General features: G+C 34.4%; 1 protein-coding gene across 6 annotated transcripts in view; it reads left to right on the forward strand.

Moving 5' to 3' along the window:
- Positions 1–20,843, forward strand: part of ROBO2 (roundabout guidance receptor 2) — a 1,769,701-nt gene that overhangs the window by 1,598,502 nt on the left and 150,356 nt on the right. For all 6 annotated transcript variants that reach the window (XM_025376509.1, XM_025376508.1, XM_025376507.1 and 3 more), the window contains 2 exons: positions 877–997; positions 12,678–12,816. In XM_025376509.1, the coding sequence (XP_025232294.1) occupies positions 877–997; positions 12,678–12,816 (260 nt within the window). The remainder of the gene's footprint in view (positions 1–876; positions 998–12,677; positions 12,817–20,843) is intronic.

Here is a 20,843-nt window from a genome sequence, read left to right on the forward strand (position 1 = left end):
CTCAATCCTTGTAAAGCTAATATTGAATTAAATGAATACCAAAAAAAAAAAAAAACTGGAAAAGAAACTGAGTTATACATTTACTGAAAGCCTAACTCTGCTTTAATGTTCTCTTTAGCAAATACATATTTTAATATTATTGCATTTGTTTTTATCAGCCAATAAATGCTTCTCATTTAAGAAATCTTGAAGGGGAACCTATTAGATGCTAATGATTTATACCAATACATATTACCATTTTATAAATTGTGTTTGTTTTTATCCAACCTGCCATTTTCATCAAGAATTATCTCTTCAATACAAGTAATATGAGACAAAGATGATTAATACTAACAGTTGAAATGTGAATTTTAGGGAGACAAAGATTTTTACCATTTGATTTACTACTGTCTCTTAAGTGTCCAGAATACTGCCTATATATATATATATATATATATATTCAGAAAGTATATATATACACACACACATATATATATACTTTCTGAATCCCTCTGATTCAGATGGGTTTTATTAGATTATTTTAAATGAATATCAGTGTTTCTGATGACAAATGACAATAGCAGTTTATTCAGATGAATTTCAGTGTGAGGACTAACTACTGGGATTTAGTGGGGTCAGTCACAAGACTCAAAATAGGATCAGGAAAGAGAGGACAGCTGCCTTAAAAAATATTTTTATGAAGAAAGTATGGAAACATATACTGAGGGTGAATTTAAGAAAAGAAAGCATACCTACAAATGCCAAAATAATGGGAGAGATTTTTCCTTTGGGAAACAAATATGCTTAAATACTCAAAACTATTTATTAATGACCTTTTATTTTCTGTTCTGTTCCTTTTTCTTTCCCTTCTCTTTTCTTTTTGTTTGATTGTAACAGATCCGTGGTGGAAAACTGATGATCTCCAATACCAGGAAAAGTGATGCAGGGATGTATACTTGTGTTGGTACCAACATGGTGGGAGAAAGGGACAGTGACCCAGCAGAGCTGACTGTCTTTGGTAAAACTTTCTTCTAAATTATAATTTTTTTATTTTTATCAATTTTTTTTTGCTTTTAAGTATTACTAACATTAAAACCTGGGCCATATAAGGACAGTTACTCATGACTTTTGGTAAGCAGTGACAAATTAGAATTATCTTGTTTTCTGGCTTTCCAATAAAAGCTTTGATGTAAAGAAAAAATTATTTGAAGCTTCAGTTAACTTACATTGTTCATATATTTGTTAGATTTTGGAGTTCATCAAAAGGTAAAAATATGTTCTTTCTCAAAGCCTATTTGAGATATTACATCTATCTAAAGTTTATCACTCATTCCACTCTCATGCATTTATCAGGTAGCTATTACGTGCAAGACACAGGGTAAGGATTTTTAAAAATTAGAGAGTATAGTACAAAAAAACTTGTTTTCCCAGTTTTTAGAAATTCCAGCTGAAGTATTTATAATTTCAACTATTGATAAAAATACTATGTATGCACACATATAAATTCAAAATTACAAAAAGGACCCCTAAAATGAGATATTTTGTTATGATATTCCTGTTCCTTCAACTTTAAGAACCAAGGCTCTCCTTAGCTGGATAAACGCAATTAATAGGTTAAAAACTGATTAGAACCATATCACATAAATGGTGGATAAAGTATCAGAAAGGAGAAAACTGGGGACAAAGATGGTCAAGGAAACAAATGTAAGGAAAATACTACAAGGCAACTGTGGAAGATTGAGAGAGAGATAAAATGACAAAAAAAAATGGAGAAAACAGATATGCTAAATATACTAAAAAATTAAACACTCTTTTAGAATACACAGAAGTTCTATTCAAACCTCGGTATAGACACACATTTATAGACACACACATGCACACACATACGTGTACATATATGTATGTATGTATATGTACATGTGTATATATACAATCTTCATTACACATTTTACTATTGCAGATATTAGGTGATATTTTAAGAGCAAAAATATCATTGTGATGTGTAAATTATTTTTCAGTACCAGTAAAATAATCCTCTACTTCTGTGCATGATATAAAATCCCTATTTGTGGTCATTACTCAGAACACACCCAAGTGTGGCACCAAAGCCCTGCATAGGTCCCTAAAGAAACTTATTTTGCTAGTTTGGGAGATGCCATCCCATGGTGTAATGGGAGTGCCACTATAGAAAGAACTGTATCAAGATGTCTGCGATTTTTCAAGTGTTAAGATGCTTTATGCATGTGTACCAGAATGCAGACCTCTCCTTTCAATCATTCTGAGCACCGGGTAATCTCTGGTAACACTCCCTGCGGCTACTAAGCAGCTTGAAGTCCCAAATGACAAAGCTAGGAGAAATCCCATAATTCGTTAAAGGAATTGAATAGAAAAACTAAAATTGTTCAAAGTGTGCATGTAGATTTCTATCCTGCAGAGCTCAGACAAGTGTGAGTTTGCCCCTTCCTTTCATGCAGTCCTCTGTAAGAGTCTCAAGATGTGCTCCACTGTGTAATGAATAAAATACAGTTTTGCCTGGGAAGATATGATATTAGTGGTCACTGAACGTTAGCATTGAAAGCCCACAAGTACAGCTCTTCTATTTAAAGAAACACTCGTTGCTGTTTTTCTGTAACTACCACAAACTCTGGAATAGAAAAAAAAAAAAAAAAAGCTGTATTACTACAGCATAGACTGCCTTCAGAAGGAAATTGAAAGAGTTTAATGTCATTACTGAAGCAATTAGACTTAACACTAATGAGACATCCTCATGAAATATTTACTGTACCTTCCCTAAAGAAATGATGAGAACTACTGGGGATTCCTAAACATGTCAAGAGTTATGTGAGAACTTCTAAATTATTTCGAAAATAGCTATCATCCAAAGAGACTGAATTTGTCTAGAGGCAGTTCCCCTGGCAGAATTGATTTAGGAAACTGAGAAATGTTTATTAGATGGTGTAAGCTAGTCAGAACTGACCTGAGGGGTGATAAGTACAAGATTAAGTTGAGGGAAAAACTAACTTTCCATTATTGGTAAGAAAACAACATCCAAATCCAAAAGAAAAACAACAACAAAGAAAGTGATGGTCCAAATCAAGGATGTGACAAGTATTGCCCGAGAAACCCCTTCTGTATCTTGGCTCCTTATTCTTAGAGAATGTAAAAGAAACAGTGTACTATTAATAGAGAGATCTTCTTTATTTTACGCTGGTACTCCTACATCTAATACACATTTTCCAATAAAACTCTTTATATTTTAGCATTGTTACATATTATCAGTTTTGACCTAATGTTTACATAAGTAAAATTGATTATACTTCGTACAATTTTATTTTCATGGAGCAGCAATTTCACTTTTAAAGGTCTGGCTACTATAACCATTCTGTAGCTACAGAAGGTTTTTAAATGTCCTTTGCAATTCAATCTTTACCTTAAGATATGTTATACAGAACAAGTAACATTTTGTTGTTCAAAAAAATAAGTATATGTATAAGTAAAATAACATTTAATTGTTCAAGAAATGTAATTCACTTGTAAATGCCAAGAAAAACAGTGAAAGGATTAAAGTTTTTTTTTTTTCAATATAATAGCTATCTACTTTCCGAGACATATTGCTAGGAAAAGGAATTTCTCAATTCTTCAAGTATTTTGATTCTAGTGGGCTTGGACTTTGAAGTTTTATAGTTTAATATTTCAACAGTATATATTTTAAATGTGCCATTTGGTCATATCAAAGATATGATCAGTGTGACCTAATTTTAAAAAGTTACTGTGCCATTCTCCACAAATCACGTATTGTGGTTGATCTTCTAATAATTTTTGGCCATGAAATAACATCCTAATTAACTGGGCATTATCAAATCTAAAAATTAGAAGTAGGTATCATAGTCTACAATAGCACTCACATCTATGGCTAATCTATATACCTTCCTGAAGAATAGCCCTGGAAGTTTACATATGTTAAGCTCTAAAGATCCCGGATGGCAAAGAAAGTAGAGTTGAAGTAAATAATTCAGTTTCTAATTATGAGTAGATATCAGAGAACTGCTATCCAAAATTCAACTGGTTTTTAAAAATGACATGTGGATTTTAAAATGATTTTTAGGTGTTTATCAATGCAATACATGAAAACTTATTTTATGTGTAACATTTGTAAAACATAATAAATATTACAAAACTTAGAATGAAATACAGGAATCTCTTGCCCCAACACACACACACACACACACACACACTGTCTTGCCCACACACACACATTTCTCATAATTTTACATTCTGTTTTATCTAGTTCTTCTGGGATTTGTTTCTGTATTTGTGAATATGTGCTTAACCTGCTATTTATCATTGTATCAATGTCATATATTGTTTGACTTCCTATTATGGAAGATGACGATTTGGCCCACTTATATCTCCTTCCCCACCTTCTCACCTCCACTTTTCCTTCTTTTTCTCTTTTTAGTATATGAACTTCAGAAACATTGGTTATATTAATATTCAGAATTTGAGTTACTATAGTCATGTAAATATTATTGACTGTGAGTTGAATGTTATAGTATTATGACCATATTTCTTTTCTGGTACTCTTTTGGTTCTTCTTTGAATTAATAATAAACCCCTTTTCCCATTTACTTATGCTTGTCTATACCTGTCATGAATTCTTGAAATCTCTAACAGGAACTATAAAATCTTCTATAATCTATTTTTTTAGACTTTAGCTATTAAGTCCCCTTCACTACAGCCTTCCCTGAGGCTGCCTGATCTGACTTGGTTAGCTATTCCTTAGGTCTACCCCATAAACCTGATTCTGATTTTGTCTTCCTCATCTGTAATGTTGGATCTTCTGTTTTCTGCATGCTGTGTTTGTTTCTTGGTGAACCCCTCTTTTCAGAAGGGGGGTTCTCAACTTCTTTCTGCTTGGCTGAAGCTTGGAGCACATTCCAACCAAAACTCCTTTACTCTATCCAAACTTTAGAGTTCTAGTTTAGAATTATACTTTAGTTAGGGAATTTAACTTAAATAATATTTTTGCTTAGAATATTAAAGTTGTGACTCTAACATCATTTAGCTTCTCATGATGCTCTTGAGAAATCTGTGATTCTGATTCCTGTATCTTTGTATGTGATCAGTTTTCTTTCTTTTTTTTTTTTTTCTTTCCAAATGTTTGGTACTCTCTTTACCCCAGTGTTCTGAAATGGTTCAATACATTACCTTAGTTTGACACTCTTTTATCTTCCTCTCTATATAAGTGATAAGCAATCTCAATCTGAAAACTCTCAACTAAAACAATTCAATGAAATTTTTAATTTTTTTAAAATTTTTCTTTGTCAAACATGTTTTCATTAATTAGATTTTAAACCTCCTTGGTTTTTCTTTTCTCTAATTCCTCCTTACTTATAGCATCCTGTTCCTTTGTAGCAGAGAGTATTGTTTTTGTAATTTGTATTTTATTTTATTTTTTCCCCAACTTTTACTAAGTTTCCAGGTACATGTGCAGGATGCGTAGGTTTGTTACCTAGGTAAACTTGTGCCATAGTGGTTTTTGCTGCACAGATTAACCTATCACCTAGGTATTAGGTCCCGCATCCATTAGCTGTTCTTCCTGACACTCTCCCTCACCATGCCCCTTTGTCAGGCTCCAGTGTGTTGTTACCCCGATGTGTTCATATATTACCATTGTTCAGCTTCCAATTATAAGAAAGAACATGTGTTGTTTGGTTTTGTTTCTGCAGTAGTTTGCTAAGGATAATGGCATCCAGCTCCTTCCGCGTCTCTGCAAAGGACATGATCTGACTCCTTTTTCTGACTGCATAGTATTCTGTGGTGTATTTGTACCACATTTTCTTTATTCAGTCTATGATGGGCATTTGGGTTGATTCCATGTCTTTGCTATTGTGAATAGTGCTGCAATGAACATACATGTGCATGTATCTTTAAAATAGAATGATTTATATTTCTTTGGGTATATACCCAGTAATAGATTGCTGGGTCAAATGGTATTTCTGTTTCTAGATCCTAAAGGAATCGCCACACTGTCTTCCACAACAGTTGAACTAATTTACATTTCCACCAACTGTGTGAAAGCGTTCCTATTTCTCTGCAGCCTCACCAGCATCTGTTGTTACTTGACTTTTTAATAATTGCCATTCTGACTGGCATGAGATGGTATCTCATTGTGGTTTTGATTTGCATTTCTCTAATAATCAGTGATATTGAACTTCTTTTCATCTTTGTTGGCCACACGAATGTCTTCTTTTGAGAAGTTTCTGTTCATGTCCTTTGCCCACTTTTTAATGGGGGTTGTTTGTTTTTTCTTGTAAAGTTGTTTAAGTTCCTTGTACATCTGGATATTAGGCCTTTGTCAGATGCATAGATTGCAAATATTTTCTCCCATTCTGTAGAATGTCTGTTCACTCTGATGATAGTTTCTTTTGCTGTAGCTCAGAATTTTAGTAACCCTTTTTTTTAAAGTAAAATTATCTTGTGATGCTTCTCTGCCTTTATTTCCTCTTAGCTTCTCTTCCCCACTATCCCCCACCACTAAGGCTAAATACCACATTGTTCTTTGTCTTTTCACTGGAAGCTTTTTTCAAATGGCACATGATCTATTTTTGTTAATTCATATTTAACTGTTATTCTTCAAAAAGATTACTGGAAACTCTGTGCCAACTGATTATTTTCACCATACGATGTTCAGATTGAGAACTAACCATTTTGGGGAGGATAAGGACAGAGACTGGGGCTGTGATGCTGGTTTTCAGTCTTTGAGAGACAATAGTTGATAACCTGAGAGTAGTTGAGATATTCAGAGATAATGCTATGAGAGAAGATCCTTAGGACCCACACTTTAAGAAATATCTGTATTTTATTAATAGCATGTGGTATTAATTTAAGTATTAAGAACATGAGGTGTTATTACGATTGTTGTTGGCAATATAATCCTTTCTTAAGTATATTTATTGAGCATCTACTATGTCCCATGCCCTGTTTAAGTGCTTAAATACTAATGGTGGAATGAACAGACAGAGTCCGGGCTCTCACCTAGACTCTTATGTCATGTTATCAGCAATAACATGAAACTTTGCCTCTAATAGGTGGTGAGAGAGGCATTTTTTTTTCCTCTGAGAACATTTATCTATATTTGTCTTTGCTTCATAGGATGATTTTTCTCAGGCAAGTAAAGTTCTAGCCAAAAAGAAACTAATACAGTCAGGATTTATTTAATCACATTCAGACAGCCGGATCGTTATCATTCAGTCTTTTTCTGGAAGGGCATGATAATTCACATTCCATGACTATCAAACCCACCCTCACCTCATACATGCCCAGTTAAATAAAAGGAGACCTACCAGGGCCATCTGACTTCCAATTTAATTGACACTACAGGGTGGCAGGTCTTTCTGGCTGAGCTGAAGTCAAGATAAGGTTTACAAGCAGTGGTTAACTCCAATGTCCTTTTATTACATAGCTTTGGTCTTACAGGACTTAAAGAACTCTACCTATGTAATTATTGCCATAACACTAGTTTTATAATGTTAAGCAAAGTTTATTTTTAAAATTTTATGGTCATTTGAGAAATAGCTGTTATAACACAGTCATTGACAATTTTAAAGCCATTTTCGATGACTGAATACAGTTAAAAAGAGAAATTTGTTTGCTGGGCGCTTAATTTTTTTCATGTAACTAAGGACCTTAAGAGATACTATGCAACCACATTTCAGATTTATGGTATTTTGTGTTAAATTGTATATTTGCTTTCTGATTATTTTTGACATAACTACAACGAGACTTGGCATTTTACTTTATTATAGCTGCATATAAAGTTGGATTTTGTCCAAAATGCCAATTTGAAACTAAATTGACAAGACTGACTACTTGAGGGCTGTACTTTACAGAAACAACTGGCAAACAACACCACTGTCCCAAGAGAGATTAATCTTGTAAGCAAGTTATGCAGGTGATTCAAATCCTGTTAATCTCACATAAAAAATGTTAATTGCATTGGCAAAGACATTGCTTCTGATCACTCCGCAGTTATATAATTAGAGATCAGCCCATTCGGAGAGGCTCTGATCTAATTGATAAGCAGTCAGCAAATGACCCTTGAGATTTCTTCCCCGTTTTTCAATATGTGGTCAGACATAAGGTAGTAACATGAAGAAATCAGTGACCTTGTTTTGACATGTTTTAAAATTAAGTTTGCTTGTTATTCAATGGTTTAAGATTTTCATGCATATTTATTTTAATTGGACGGGGCTGTAATTGTCCAAACTCTATGGAGTATTAATAGGTATTGAGTGTGATCACTTATCAATGCATTGGATGGTTCTGGAGCATTAATAGGTATTGAGTGTGATCACTTATCAATGCATTGGATGGTTCTGTTATCAACTTACTTTCTAATCCTTCGAGCTTTTCATTTTTTTGGAGATGATTTTGAGTCAAAAGGGGAGACTCAAGTCACTTCCTTGTAATTTTTAAAATTTCTGTCTGAAAGGGGCTTGGTTTTGTGTTTGGTTATTGTAACAGTTGCCACTGCAAATGCAAATCATTTGAAATACATTTTTGGCCTGTACAGCTTCTTCAGTCTTCATATTTATGTTTCTGATTCTCGGATTTTCTGGAAATAAAGTTGGTTAAGAAAAGTGGAAAATAGTTCTTACAAAAAATTTCTTCCACTTAAATAAATGTTAGGCAAACCTACAGTTTTTAACATAATGTTTTCTGTGGGTAATTACGAAAATTGCAAAGCAGAAGGTGAGTTTAGTATAATTAAGAGAAAACAATTGGAATAATGAATAATACAATTTAGAGATAATTGTTAGAAAGGGTGCTATGGACATTCTCAGAATAATACTTTAAAATATATGACCAAGCTCCAGGATCTCAGGAATTTCCCATGTCACATTGTTGGGCAGCACATCCTAATACGCAGGTATAAAACCCATGTGGCTGTGTCATGTACATGCAGGTGACTTTCATCTCACTTCTTCTTTGCCTTTGTTTTGTTTTGTTTTGTTTTTCTATCCATCGAATTACATTTTTTCACCATGAGCCAATGTCAGACTTCCAAAAATTGTATACCACATATGCTCCTGTGGTTATCCAGTTGCTAAGCAACTGGACTCTGCTTGAGGGTAGCAGGGAAGAGAGAAGGTTCATTGTGAAGTTCTGCACCCCTGCTGAGTTCATTTGAACAGCAGCAGGGATCCTGTATCTTGATTCTTCTTGAAATTATAAATCAAGTGCTTCCACGTGTCTCTATATAAAACAATGAGGCTTAGAACAAGTACAATGACCAAAAAAACCCTTAAGGATCCTGATGGTCTCCCCTTGAGGAAAGGACAGCTTAGTTTGTGACATTTCTGATGTAACTTTGGCCATTTGGATTAATTATATGTTGTGATTTTGTGACTGTTAGCAAGTTAAGGAAAGCATACACAAAGTTTTTCTGAAAATATAAGTAAGTATTTTAATGGAACTGGTCTCACATAGTGTTTTTCAATTTATTTTATACCCAGCATAATGTCATGAAAACTTTTCATATTAGATAGGTAGTTTTAATATTGCAATGACTTAACAGTTTTTCAGTGTATAAGTTTGCCGAAATTTATCCTAAAATCTCACGTTTTCCAATATTGTCAGTTTTGCTGCAATGATCCTATGGACTTCTTATTTTTGTTGCAATTATCAGTTATCGAAGTCACTGTTCTGCATTGTTATATTTTGCAGAGTGTCTGCAAGTAATGGTTGTTTTGGTTCTTCTTCAGTGCTCACACTTCCTTTTTCTTACTGATTTTTCATGTTGGCATGCCCATCTTCTTCTGGACTTCAATGGGCATGACTTTTGTATCTTACTTTTAAGAGAATTTTCACATTTAATTTATGACAAAATATCTTCATCACGTTTAAAAAGTCTTTTTGATTCCTTCATTATTTAGATGTTTTTTAATCCAATAGCTATATCTACAGATTTGATCATATGTATTGTTATTTCCCTTCCTATTATATAAGTAACCTCCTTTATCTCATTGAAAATTTGACTTCAAGTAATAGAAATCTGCCTAACAATGGCTTAGGCATAAGAGGTTCATTTTTCTCATCCTCACCATTTCTATGATGAAAAGAGCTTAAACACACAAACTCACACACACATGCACACACTCACACACACTCCATGTTTTACCTGCCATTCTGTTTCAGTTTGCTAAATGAAAAGTTGAGACACTTTCTAGAGTTTTCTTTTCACTCTGTGCGTCTGACTGATCCCCCAGTTTTGATCTCTTTTCTGTCCCCTTTCCCACATCCTATGAACCATTGTGTCAGTTTAAGCTGAAATAATTTCTTACAACAACCCTTTGACTTAATTCATGACTTTGTTTCTCTTCTACTTTATCTTTCACAGACGTGCCAACAAGCCCTTTTTCATATGCTAATTCAAAATGTTGCTTACTTGCTTAAAGTCCTTCAGTAGCTCTCTATCAACCTCAGGGCAGAGCTCACAGTCCTTGAGTGGTGAACAAGGCCTTCATGGTCTTATCACTCACTCTCTGGCTAGCTTTGTCTCTCACCACTTTCCCCAATGAAACTAAGCTGCTCACTATTCACCAGCTTGACCACTTAGTCAAAGTCTCTAGGAGTGGTTGTATTAGCATGTGCTGAATGAGTGAGTGGATGAGAGAAAGACTTCTCTAGCTTGTTCATTCCAGTGTCAGGATGTAGTATGATACTCCCGCTAAAATCAGAGGGAACAGGAAGGGTCTCCTCTTGATGAATCATTTTTCAATCTTGAGTAATATCAATAGTGTCTCCAATCTCTTTAACATTGGGTTGATGTAGTTTTTGGATGAACTGGATAAATAGCTGCACCTGATAGCACAGAAAAAGTCAATCCCGCTTCCTATGCTAATTATTTATTTTTTACTGTTAACATTTGGGACCCTCATAAGGATATATTAATCCTATTGCCTATTTAACTACCAGAAATGATAGCTCAATACCAACTATTCCAGCCCCGAAATAGCTGTTTTGGGTACATAGGGTCCAGAGTTGGAAAAAAAATCACACTAAATTATTTTATCTGACATGCAGGTTTGTTCTGTTGTCTGTGGGGCACAATTTGCTGCTAATTTATTCAGAGTGTCTAAAATCTTTAGATGCAACCATGTTTTTCTTTCGTTTTTATGGATTGCTTGTCAATTCTGCATTTACAAAATTTTTCATGATAAAATTCTATTTGCCTTGTTTTATGGCTTGGGATTTTTGAGTCTCAGACTACAGATACTCAAGCATACGCAGAAAATTCTGATCCCTACTGTCAAATTCTCTGCAGAGATACAACTGTCTTCCTTCTAAATGCCAATGATAGTTGGTTTTATTGCAATAAAATATTTATCTTGCAACTCACACATCTGTTTTATAAATATGGATCTTGATTTAGTCAATAAAATCAAATACTCTTATTTTATACTCTTAAAATCTATTATTTGAAGTAATTTATTTTCTTTGAAGGTTTCCTGACAAATACATTTTAGTTTTTGTGGCACTGTGTACAAAATTTTAAATTAGAAGGTTTGAAACTCAAGTCCTAGGTGGCTAAATATGTCCAGATGGCCAGATGAATCGTGTCAACTTCCTATGAATCTCATCTTTCTTTTCCTTGGCTTAGTTCTCTTTCTACCTCAGTAAGTAGCAATATTGAATTTGTTTGTGATTTTTAGATATGGGCTAATAAAATTTAAATGAAAATTTTTCCAGTCTGAGACCATTATCCAAAAGGAAAGAAACTGGACAAGGAATGCCAGTGTTTAGCAATACATAAAACTGCTTTTTGTTTTATATCCTCAGAAGCTAAGAATCTTATGGACAGGAAAAGATTTTTATGGATAAGGACTTATTTTTCTCTAGCTTTATGTCGAAGAGTGCTAGAATACAATTTAACAGTGCCAAATACAGATTAATAAAAGAAGAGAGGATGAAAACAGTAAAACAGACTACCGAAGAAATAAAAAACATAAAATTAAGTAAAATAAAAATGGATAAATATCTCAAACACTTAAGAGAAGACCATTGGAGAAAACCTCAAAAAATTGATAAATAAATAGTTTGCAACATTTAATAATGGCAGTCTCTGTATTTAAGAAAAAAAAATCAGGTAGAGAGCTTTCCATATATGAAGTTAAAATAGTATGGGAATATTAAGTCCTTATCAAATCATAGCCTAAGTGGGAAAATTTAGGTTATATATATGTGCGAAAGTACACATTTTAAAATTTTCTCTAGCGTTCTTGAGGAATATTAATATTTGGTTTTTAAAATATTTTTATTCCTTTCAACTTTTAGTTTTCCCACATTGAGCCCTGATAACAGATTACTGTGAACATTTTTAATCTCTTTTTCCTGTAGAATTCAGTGTTCTGATTTTTTATGATAGGATCCACCTGATTTAGCTCAGGGATTCAGTGAAAAATCAATTTAATATTTTTTCCAAAGGTTGTATCATCTTAAGTGCAAACTGTAGCTATTCCTTTGTTCCAAAATACTGTATTTTATTGAATGCTGTTGGACTCACAAGGCCACAGAGTTAGGTACCTGTGTACCAAAAGTAAATTAGGTTTCCTTTGCTTATCTCATAATGTAATTAAAGCACATATAATAGTTTATCTCATTTTACCATTCTTTCTTTTTTTTTTTTTTTCAAGAACGACCCACATTTCTCAGGAGGCCAATTAACCAGGTGGTACTGGAGGAAGAAGCTGTAGAATTTCGTTGTCAAGTCCAAGGAGATCCTCAACCAACTGTGAGGTGGAAAAAGGATGATGCAGACTTGCCAAGAGGAAGGTAAGACCATCCTATGGATGGACTATTGCTAGATAACCAATGAATAATTAAGAAAGAAAAGGACAGCTACAGTGCCACCACCATATACTCCTACGTCTTGGGGTATTTTCACTCATGTGATTTTTACATATGCAAGCCACATATTTACTGTTTGTATATTAAAGTCCTCCAGGCTTTCAATGTCACTCTTTCAGTGAATATCTGCATCAATGCTTGATTCTTCATTTCACCTCTTATCCCTGGATACCAGGGATTCCTGGGTGCCTTCTTTCCCCAGACCCTTTGAGGAATACTATTCCGTTCCTGCAGAATGCCCCCTGCATGCCGCCATCAATGACTGCCCTGTTCCCTTGTTTCACCCACTCTGGATACCATTTGTCACCTCTACGGCCCAAAGCATAACTAACAAAAGACTACTGCATGTGGCTGACTGTAAGTCCTGGAGTAAGGGAAAGGTCAGCACAACACTGAACTGGTAGCAAGTAGTCGGCATTATTTTTCACACAGGGGATTTCTAACACAGGGACCTCCTGTCACTTTCTTTCTTGCCATCTCTTCATGGAGACCTTCTCTTCCATCTCTTTCTTATTGTTCTTATCACAAAGCCCTCAAACCCAAGCTCTCAAGCTCTCATCTTATTCAAAAATGCTTTTCATCTTATATGAAAATAGTTTTAACTTGTTGTTATATAAATTTCCCTAAGACCTTGCCATTTAGAATCAAATCAGTAATTCAAGTGGTTTGTTGTTGTTGTTGTTGTTGTTTTAACACAAGTAATTTTATCTTTAAGATTTGTTATGGCTTCCTGCTAGTTCTGCCTACTGACATTATAACCATCATACATTCTCCAATTATTGCCTGCATAAAATTGTACAGGCCGTGTTTTACTGGTTCTTGTTTTTTACAACAAATTTTTGGCCAGGCACAGTGGCTCATGCCTGTAATCCCAGCACTTTGGGAGGTCAAGGCAGGTTGATCACCTCAGGTCAGTAGGTCAAGATCAGCCTGACCAACATGGTGAAACCTTGTCTCTATTAATAATACAAAAAATTAGCCAGGTGTGGTGGCGCACACCTGTAATCCCAGTTACTCGGGAGGCTGAGTCTGGAGGATCACTTGAACCCAGGAGGTGGAGGTTGCAGTGAGCCAAGATCCTGCCACTGCACTCCAGCCTGGGTGACAGAGTGAGACTCTGTCTCATAAAGAAAAAAAAAAAAAAGAAAAACTTTGTTTCATTCAACTGACTGGCATTAACCAGGCTTCTACAGAAGCTATATACCTTTTATGTGCTTTCACTGCTGTCAGTACTTTCCTAAATGTAAACATTCATTTCAAAATTTCAATTTTATAAATCCCAAGATATGATAGGATACTTTATTTCAAAAGACACGTCACTCATGGATTGAATGCACCAACCATTTATAACAGTTACTGAGAGGTTCTTTGCAATCTATGGGAATAAAACAAGTGAAAACATTAATTCAGTTAGTTTTTCGGCCTATGTAGTAGGGAAAGTCATTACTGTGTTTCTTTTATCATTTTAATGCCAGACATCTATCTTTAAAGGAATGGTATTATTAGAAGATGTTTGTAAATGTGAGGCTTTTCATGCCATCTCATTGGAGAAGCAGGTTAGAAAACAAGGAGAGTTTACACTATGGAACTGTTACTGTCCATCCTCTACACATAGTCAACAACTTGCTTCAAATTTGAGAGCACATAATGAATAATTTTAAAATGTTAAAGTAAGGTGAAGAGATTAATTCTATAGTAAAATTTATCCTAGTGTAAACAAAGGTTTATTTTTTAAAACTGGGAGTATATGGCCTTGTCCATTGTAACTTCAAAAACCTTCAGTTGGGGCATAATTTTGATCTATAGGAAAGTAACAAAGTAACAGAGAGTTTCCATATACACTACACCCAGTTTTCCTTATTGTTAATATCTTACACGACTATAAAACATTTGTCACAACTAATGAGCAAACTTTGATACGTAATAATTAAGTAAAGTGTATACATTATTTGGATCTCCCAGGTTTTCATCATTGTCCTCTTTCTACTCCAAGTCCTGTTCAGGTAATTATTGAGTTGGCTGTCACAGACTTCTGCATTTGTTCTCATATCTCTCCGGTCTCTTCTGGCTTGTTACAGGTTCTTAGTGTTTCCTAGTTTTGTGAGCTTAACAACCTTGCAGGGAAGTACTGGCCAGGTACGCTATCGAATGTCCCCCAAACTTGGATTAGTCTGGTGTTTTCTCCTATTAGAATGGGTTCATAGGTTTTTTTTAAAAAAAAATGCCATAGAAATGACATGCTCTTCTTATCACATTGTATCGGGGGTACATTATATCCGTATAACAGCACTGGTGACCCTGTTAATTTTCAAACATTGAGCAAGAGCTCGTTGAAAAAAGTATTAAAAATAGAGAATTGTAAGTGTGCATTGCATTTTAACATGTCTATGTTTCTGAATTAAGGTAAAATAAAAATGAATTGAGCCTAGTTTGATTATTTTCAGTTTAATGTAGGTGTTGGTCATAAACCTGACAACTTAAGCTGCTACACTGTTCTCTAAATCTTGCCAAATTCATTTGCTTCAAAGTACAAATGATACATATAAATCAAACAACAGCATTCAGGTTACATTTTCAGAAGGTATGATATCAAGGCCACTAAACAACAAGGTTGAAAGCATGAGAAATCTTAGTTTCATTAACTTCCTTTAAAACATTTTCATAGCTTTGGCCTCTTTATTCTTTTTACTGGCATATTATTGTAGTACTTTGTGTAACCAGTTAAATATTTTTAAAATCTTAGGCAAATGGAAGTGCTGTGTAAGCTTTAAATTGTTTTGTTAGAGAGGCTTAAAGCAAGGATAAGTGTAATATAGAAACTGAGGTCAATATTTTCATCATGAAAGAAGCATGTACTTTTTCTTGAATTCCCAGTCTTTAAGTGATATTTCAGAGGAGTTTATTCGTTCCTCGATTTGTATATATTAGCATAAGCCTCACTTATGCATAATGAGAGGGAAAGACACTTCTTTCCTTGGTGAGGAATAACAGTAATAACTTTTAGCCAACCATAGACTAAATCAACAACATTGATTCTATTACATTATTTAGGTCTCAGACTAGGGAGATGGCCATTGTTCTTGTATAAGCAATTGGTGTGGTGGATGACATTTCTTTGGCTTAACACTTAATGAAATTTGAATAAGGTTTGTGTAGTGGTTCATGCTTAACACATTTATAGGAAGGCTTTGTAGGACAGCTGCATAGCCTGTAATTACTATGTAAGTAATATGTGACTATTTTTCTTTTGGAGACAAGAAAAGCTTTTCAATTCAAGTTTAAATTTATGAAATGCTGTAAGATCTATTAAAATCTTCAACACAGAAGAAGATATCTGTGCCAACCTTTCAGTAACCAGAGATGAATTAAGGGAGTATTTTTTCCCCTTGCCTTGAAATATTTTTTAAGTAGTACTGATATGCCTCTTTCTTTTATTTAGTCTTAAACTCCTGACCTTTCTCAGTAACTACCTTTAATGAAATTACAACAGACTCAGTGAGTTGTATTAAAACATTTTCTGAAAAGATGAATGTTTCAGTGAGGTAGGAAGCATAGCAAGTCTAACAATAACCCTTATGCTCAACTAGGGAAAGTTATTTATGTGGACATTTTCCATGTGACCAAGGGACAAAACGGGAAGGAGTCTACATTATACACATTAGTGCCAAACTGTTAATTCCTTGCAGAGACTTCTGAAGATATTACCATTTCACAATTGAATATTTCAGGAAGCATACTGATTCTGTACCAAGTACCAATACTGTTTTCTAGGTTTCAATACATATATATTAGGGACAAAAATTTCATACACTAATGTGAAAATAAAGTGAGTAGGGGGAACAAGCAAGTGAAAGGCATTTTATAGTTTATAAAAATTATGGTTTTTAAAGCACATTTTAAAAGCATAATTTAAATAGTAGAAGATGCACTTTTGGGTTTACCTACATTTAGTGAGTGCCTACTACATTTATAATGCTCTTTGCAAGTTTGAAAAAGTAAGAAACAAGGTAACTTAACTGTTATTAGTTCTTTAGTTTTTGTTTTATATTAGTGAGATTGGACAATGTGGGAAAGTATTTACATTCTGAATACAGTAAAGAAAGTAAACTGGAGCAGCTCTAGTTATATTCTTGGGTACTGTCTGTCTTTTGAGGGCAAATATCCAACATTTTGCTTATTAGTACTCTCTTGATTAAGTGCCTTCAATACACCTTTTCACAAAGTGTTTTAGGTGATAGAAGTTGCCAGTATTTTTAATAAATGAGGTGAGGTTCCACCTCATGCCATGTTCCATCATAACATAAGTTTATTGTGTATTTTTGTTATATAAATATATTTATGTGCTGAAAGTCTGTAAAAAATTATAAAATGAAGAAACATTACCATAACACAAGTAACATGACATAAAGAAACAATATAATAAAATTGTAACCAAAGATATAAAAATAAATTGAAATATGACAACACTGCAGTGTTCTGTTCAATTTAATATTGAGATTTTTTTTTTAAATCCCTCTTGGAACTTGGATAAGAGTTAGTGTGATTAATCTGATTGTGAATTCTTATCTATGCATGTCAGCAGACTTTGTATTTCATTTCATTATTAGCAGCTTTTAAAGAACTGTAAACAGGAGATTTAATATCTCTCATCAATCATGTAATTTTCAGCATATTACCATTAGCTCCATTTTCTTTTTTTATTTCTTTTTTATTTTCTAAACTAACTCTAAAGTGACACTAAGTTCCTCAATAACAACTTCTGTCTTCCACAATAGAGAAAGGAATGTTCAAAATCGCTTGTCAGAAGAAAAAGGAAATAAAATATGCCATTTACATTCTTATGTATGCCTGCAAATTCTAAATTTAGTTGATGGCTTGCACATAGTGGATATAATTAATGAATATTTCATAAAATAGGAAAGGGAGTAGAGAATAAGAGTTTCAAGATACGTAGAGCAAAATTCTATCAATTTTCCTTAACCCACTGACAAAATTTCCTTTTCTAAAGTGCAAGTCTATTTTAAGAGAGGATTTTCAGAGTTTTTAGTTCCATGAAATGTGAGATTTGCATAAACACATGATTCTTTAAGAAAAGAAACTGAATGGAACTACTTACAATTCCTTTTTTCTTTTTTTTTTTTTTGGATGCATTTTTATACAAAGTGTCCTTCTTAGCCCCAGCAAATGTGTTTAGATTAATTGTTTGGAAGCTCTATTGTTTACAGCGTGTGCTTCTGGGACACAGGGATGCTGAACAGGTGCTTAACTACCCTGTGGAGGTGATTGGCCTTCTTCACATATAGTGTATGCATCAAAGACATGCAATAATTTGGGCTCCTGATAAATAACCACACTGATTAGGTTGGCTGGTAAAGACTGGGCAAGTGAAATGGTCTTAGCAAAAGAAGGAAAATCGAAGAATAGGAGAAAAGCAATGTGTACGAAATATTGTAAATGACATCTAAAAAATGGACCGGTTCCTAAAAGTCAGAAATATAAAGAAAAGTGTAAACGAAAAAATCTTTCTTTTTTATGCATGCAGATGTCTTAGTCACGTCTGTCTGAAAACAGAAACTGCATGGGCAATGACTATGGGACGTTTTAATACAAATTACAATAGCATAAACATATTTAGGCCATTGCCAAGGGGTTTTGGACTTCAGGCCTTGTTCTGCTACTGTTTGACCGTTTAGTTTATTTACACTCCCATTTTCTGGAAATGATATTTGACAAATTTCTCTACTGCAAACTAGGAATGTGATCTTGAAGCAGCTATTTAAACTCTGTGTTTTATATCCTGAAAATATGGACCAGCAATGTGGTAGGTCTGACAATTAACCTGTATTTTGACTCATTTTAGAGGGTGAGGAATTATGCCACACATTCTAACTCAAAGGGCTATGAAAATGATACAACCTTTTCAACGCACCGTAAACATTGTACAGTGGATGCACATACATGGTGCCTCAGTTTTACAAATCCACCTGATTGGTGGCATTTATTAATTATAACTACAGGGGAAAATAATTAATGCTGAGAAATATGAAATATATAATTTGTATATAATGACACATTCTCCTATCTTTGGCCATATGATTTCCATAGAAACATATACAATATTATTTTTAAATAGATATCACTTACGCTTTTTTTTGTTTGTTTGACGGAGTCTCACTCTGTCTCCCAGGCTGGAGTGCAGTGGCACATTTTCGGTTCACTGCAACCTCTGCCTCCCGGGTTCAAGCAATTCTTCTGCCTCAGCCTCCCGAGTAGATGGGACTACAGGTGCACGCTGCCACACTCAGCTAATTTTTGTATTTTTAGTACAGACGGGGTTTCACCATGTTGGCCAGGCCGGTCCGGAACTTCTGACCTCGTGATCTACCCGCCTTGGCCTCCCAAAGTGCTGGGATTACAGGTGTGAGCCACCGTGTCTGGCCTGCTTTTAAATTATATAGATTCATTTATAAATGTTTCTAGTGACTTTGCCAAGTCTGAAAGTTGCCATGCATTTTCCACCTGTCGTAAGCTATCCATTCTCCCAGTACTGTGTGCCAGCAGCAGTGCAATCAGTCACCTGGGTTGAGACCTTCACATTTCACACATACTGTTTTGTTTGTCTGTGAGTAATAAGCATAAAACCATTATTATAAAAAGATTGTTTAATGTTTAAAGCAAGTATTTAGGGAGGACTTACCATGTGCCTTGCAATGCAATAAATGCTTTTTAAAATGCTTTAAAAATTCCATTATTTTAAAGAATAGTGTTATAGCATAATATTACTCCTATTTGAGGGTTATGGAAACAGAAGCTTAAACAAGTTAGGTTTTTAAGGCCACACATTAATAAGCATTAGGGCCAGACTGGACTTAGAATCTGTCTAGCATGAAATCTCTATTTTAAATGAGAGGGCATGATAATTATATGATTATTAATTATTTAAGGATTTGAGCCACCTATTAATTTTATATTTTAGATACGAACTTAGATAATTGGTTAGAAATACTGTATTATGAATAACTATATAAACATACTATACAGCAATAGAGTTAAGCTAATTTTTAGACCGACTTCGTAAGCCACACATAAAATGTCTTGACATTATAAAAATTTAAACTTTCTGAACAGTTCAAGTTTACCTTCTTGGAAACTGAACATAATAGATTTTGTTTTTACAAACAGGATTAATTGACAACTTTCAGAGAGATGACAGAATGGTAGTTTTCCTGTGTTTTCATCAACTAGGTGCTAATAGTTGCTGTTAACACAAAACTAATTGCCACCTAGGGTGGGGAGTGCACGTTGCCTAGTCCTGTGACCACACTGGCCCATCTGTTAAGAATCTCAGCTTAGGAACAATGCTGGAACTGGCATCCAATTTGGGTTCTGGCCAGTGGTCAACTAACAAGCTGGGACACACTTGGAAGATGAAATGCCTTGAAGTCAGAGATGCTCTGCTGTCCATTAACTGACAGCTCTTGTATGTGGGCAGAGCCAAGACCAGGTGCCCGTATGCAGAGCGAAAGGATCTGTCTGCGTGCCACCTGTCACTGACATGTGCGTCATGTCCAAAACACGAGCCACAGTAGGTGTGCTTCTTCCATCAAAGTGTGGTTGTTGGAGCGTTCAGTCAGGCTGAGGTATTACCTTAAACCAAACTGTAGGACAAGCCAGAGGCTTACCATAAGATACCTCTCATAGCATGCCATATCACACAGGTGGATGGAGATGTACCATTAGAGACACTCTCCCCTGTACCTAGGTTCTCATGTTAACTCTAAACAAACGGTTAAAAAAAAAAAAAAGTTGTTTAATTATATTAACACAAGCACTTGTGTGCATAAGACAATTTGTGGTTAGAATCATGCAAATAAATTTTAATCACCCCAGGGGTTATTCTAAAAATATATTTCTAACTGATTTTTGTTATTAGTCTTAATAAGTTGAATTGT

The sequence above is a fragment of the Theropithecus gelada genome, chromosome 2 (genome assembly GCF_003255815.1).
Source record: "Theropithecus gelada isolate Dixy chromosome 2, Tgel_1.0, whole genome shotgun sequence".
NCBI lineage: Eukaryota > Metazoa > Chordata > Mammalia > Primates > Cercopithecidae > Theropithecus > Theropithecus gelada.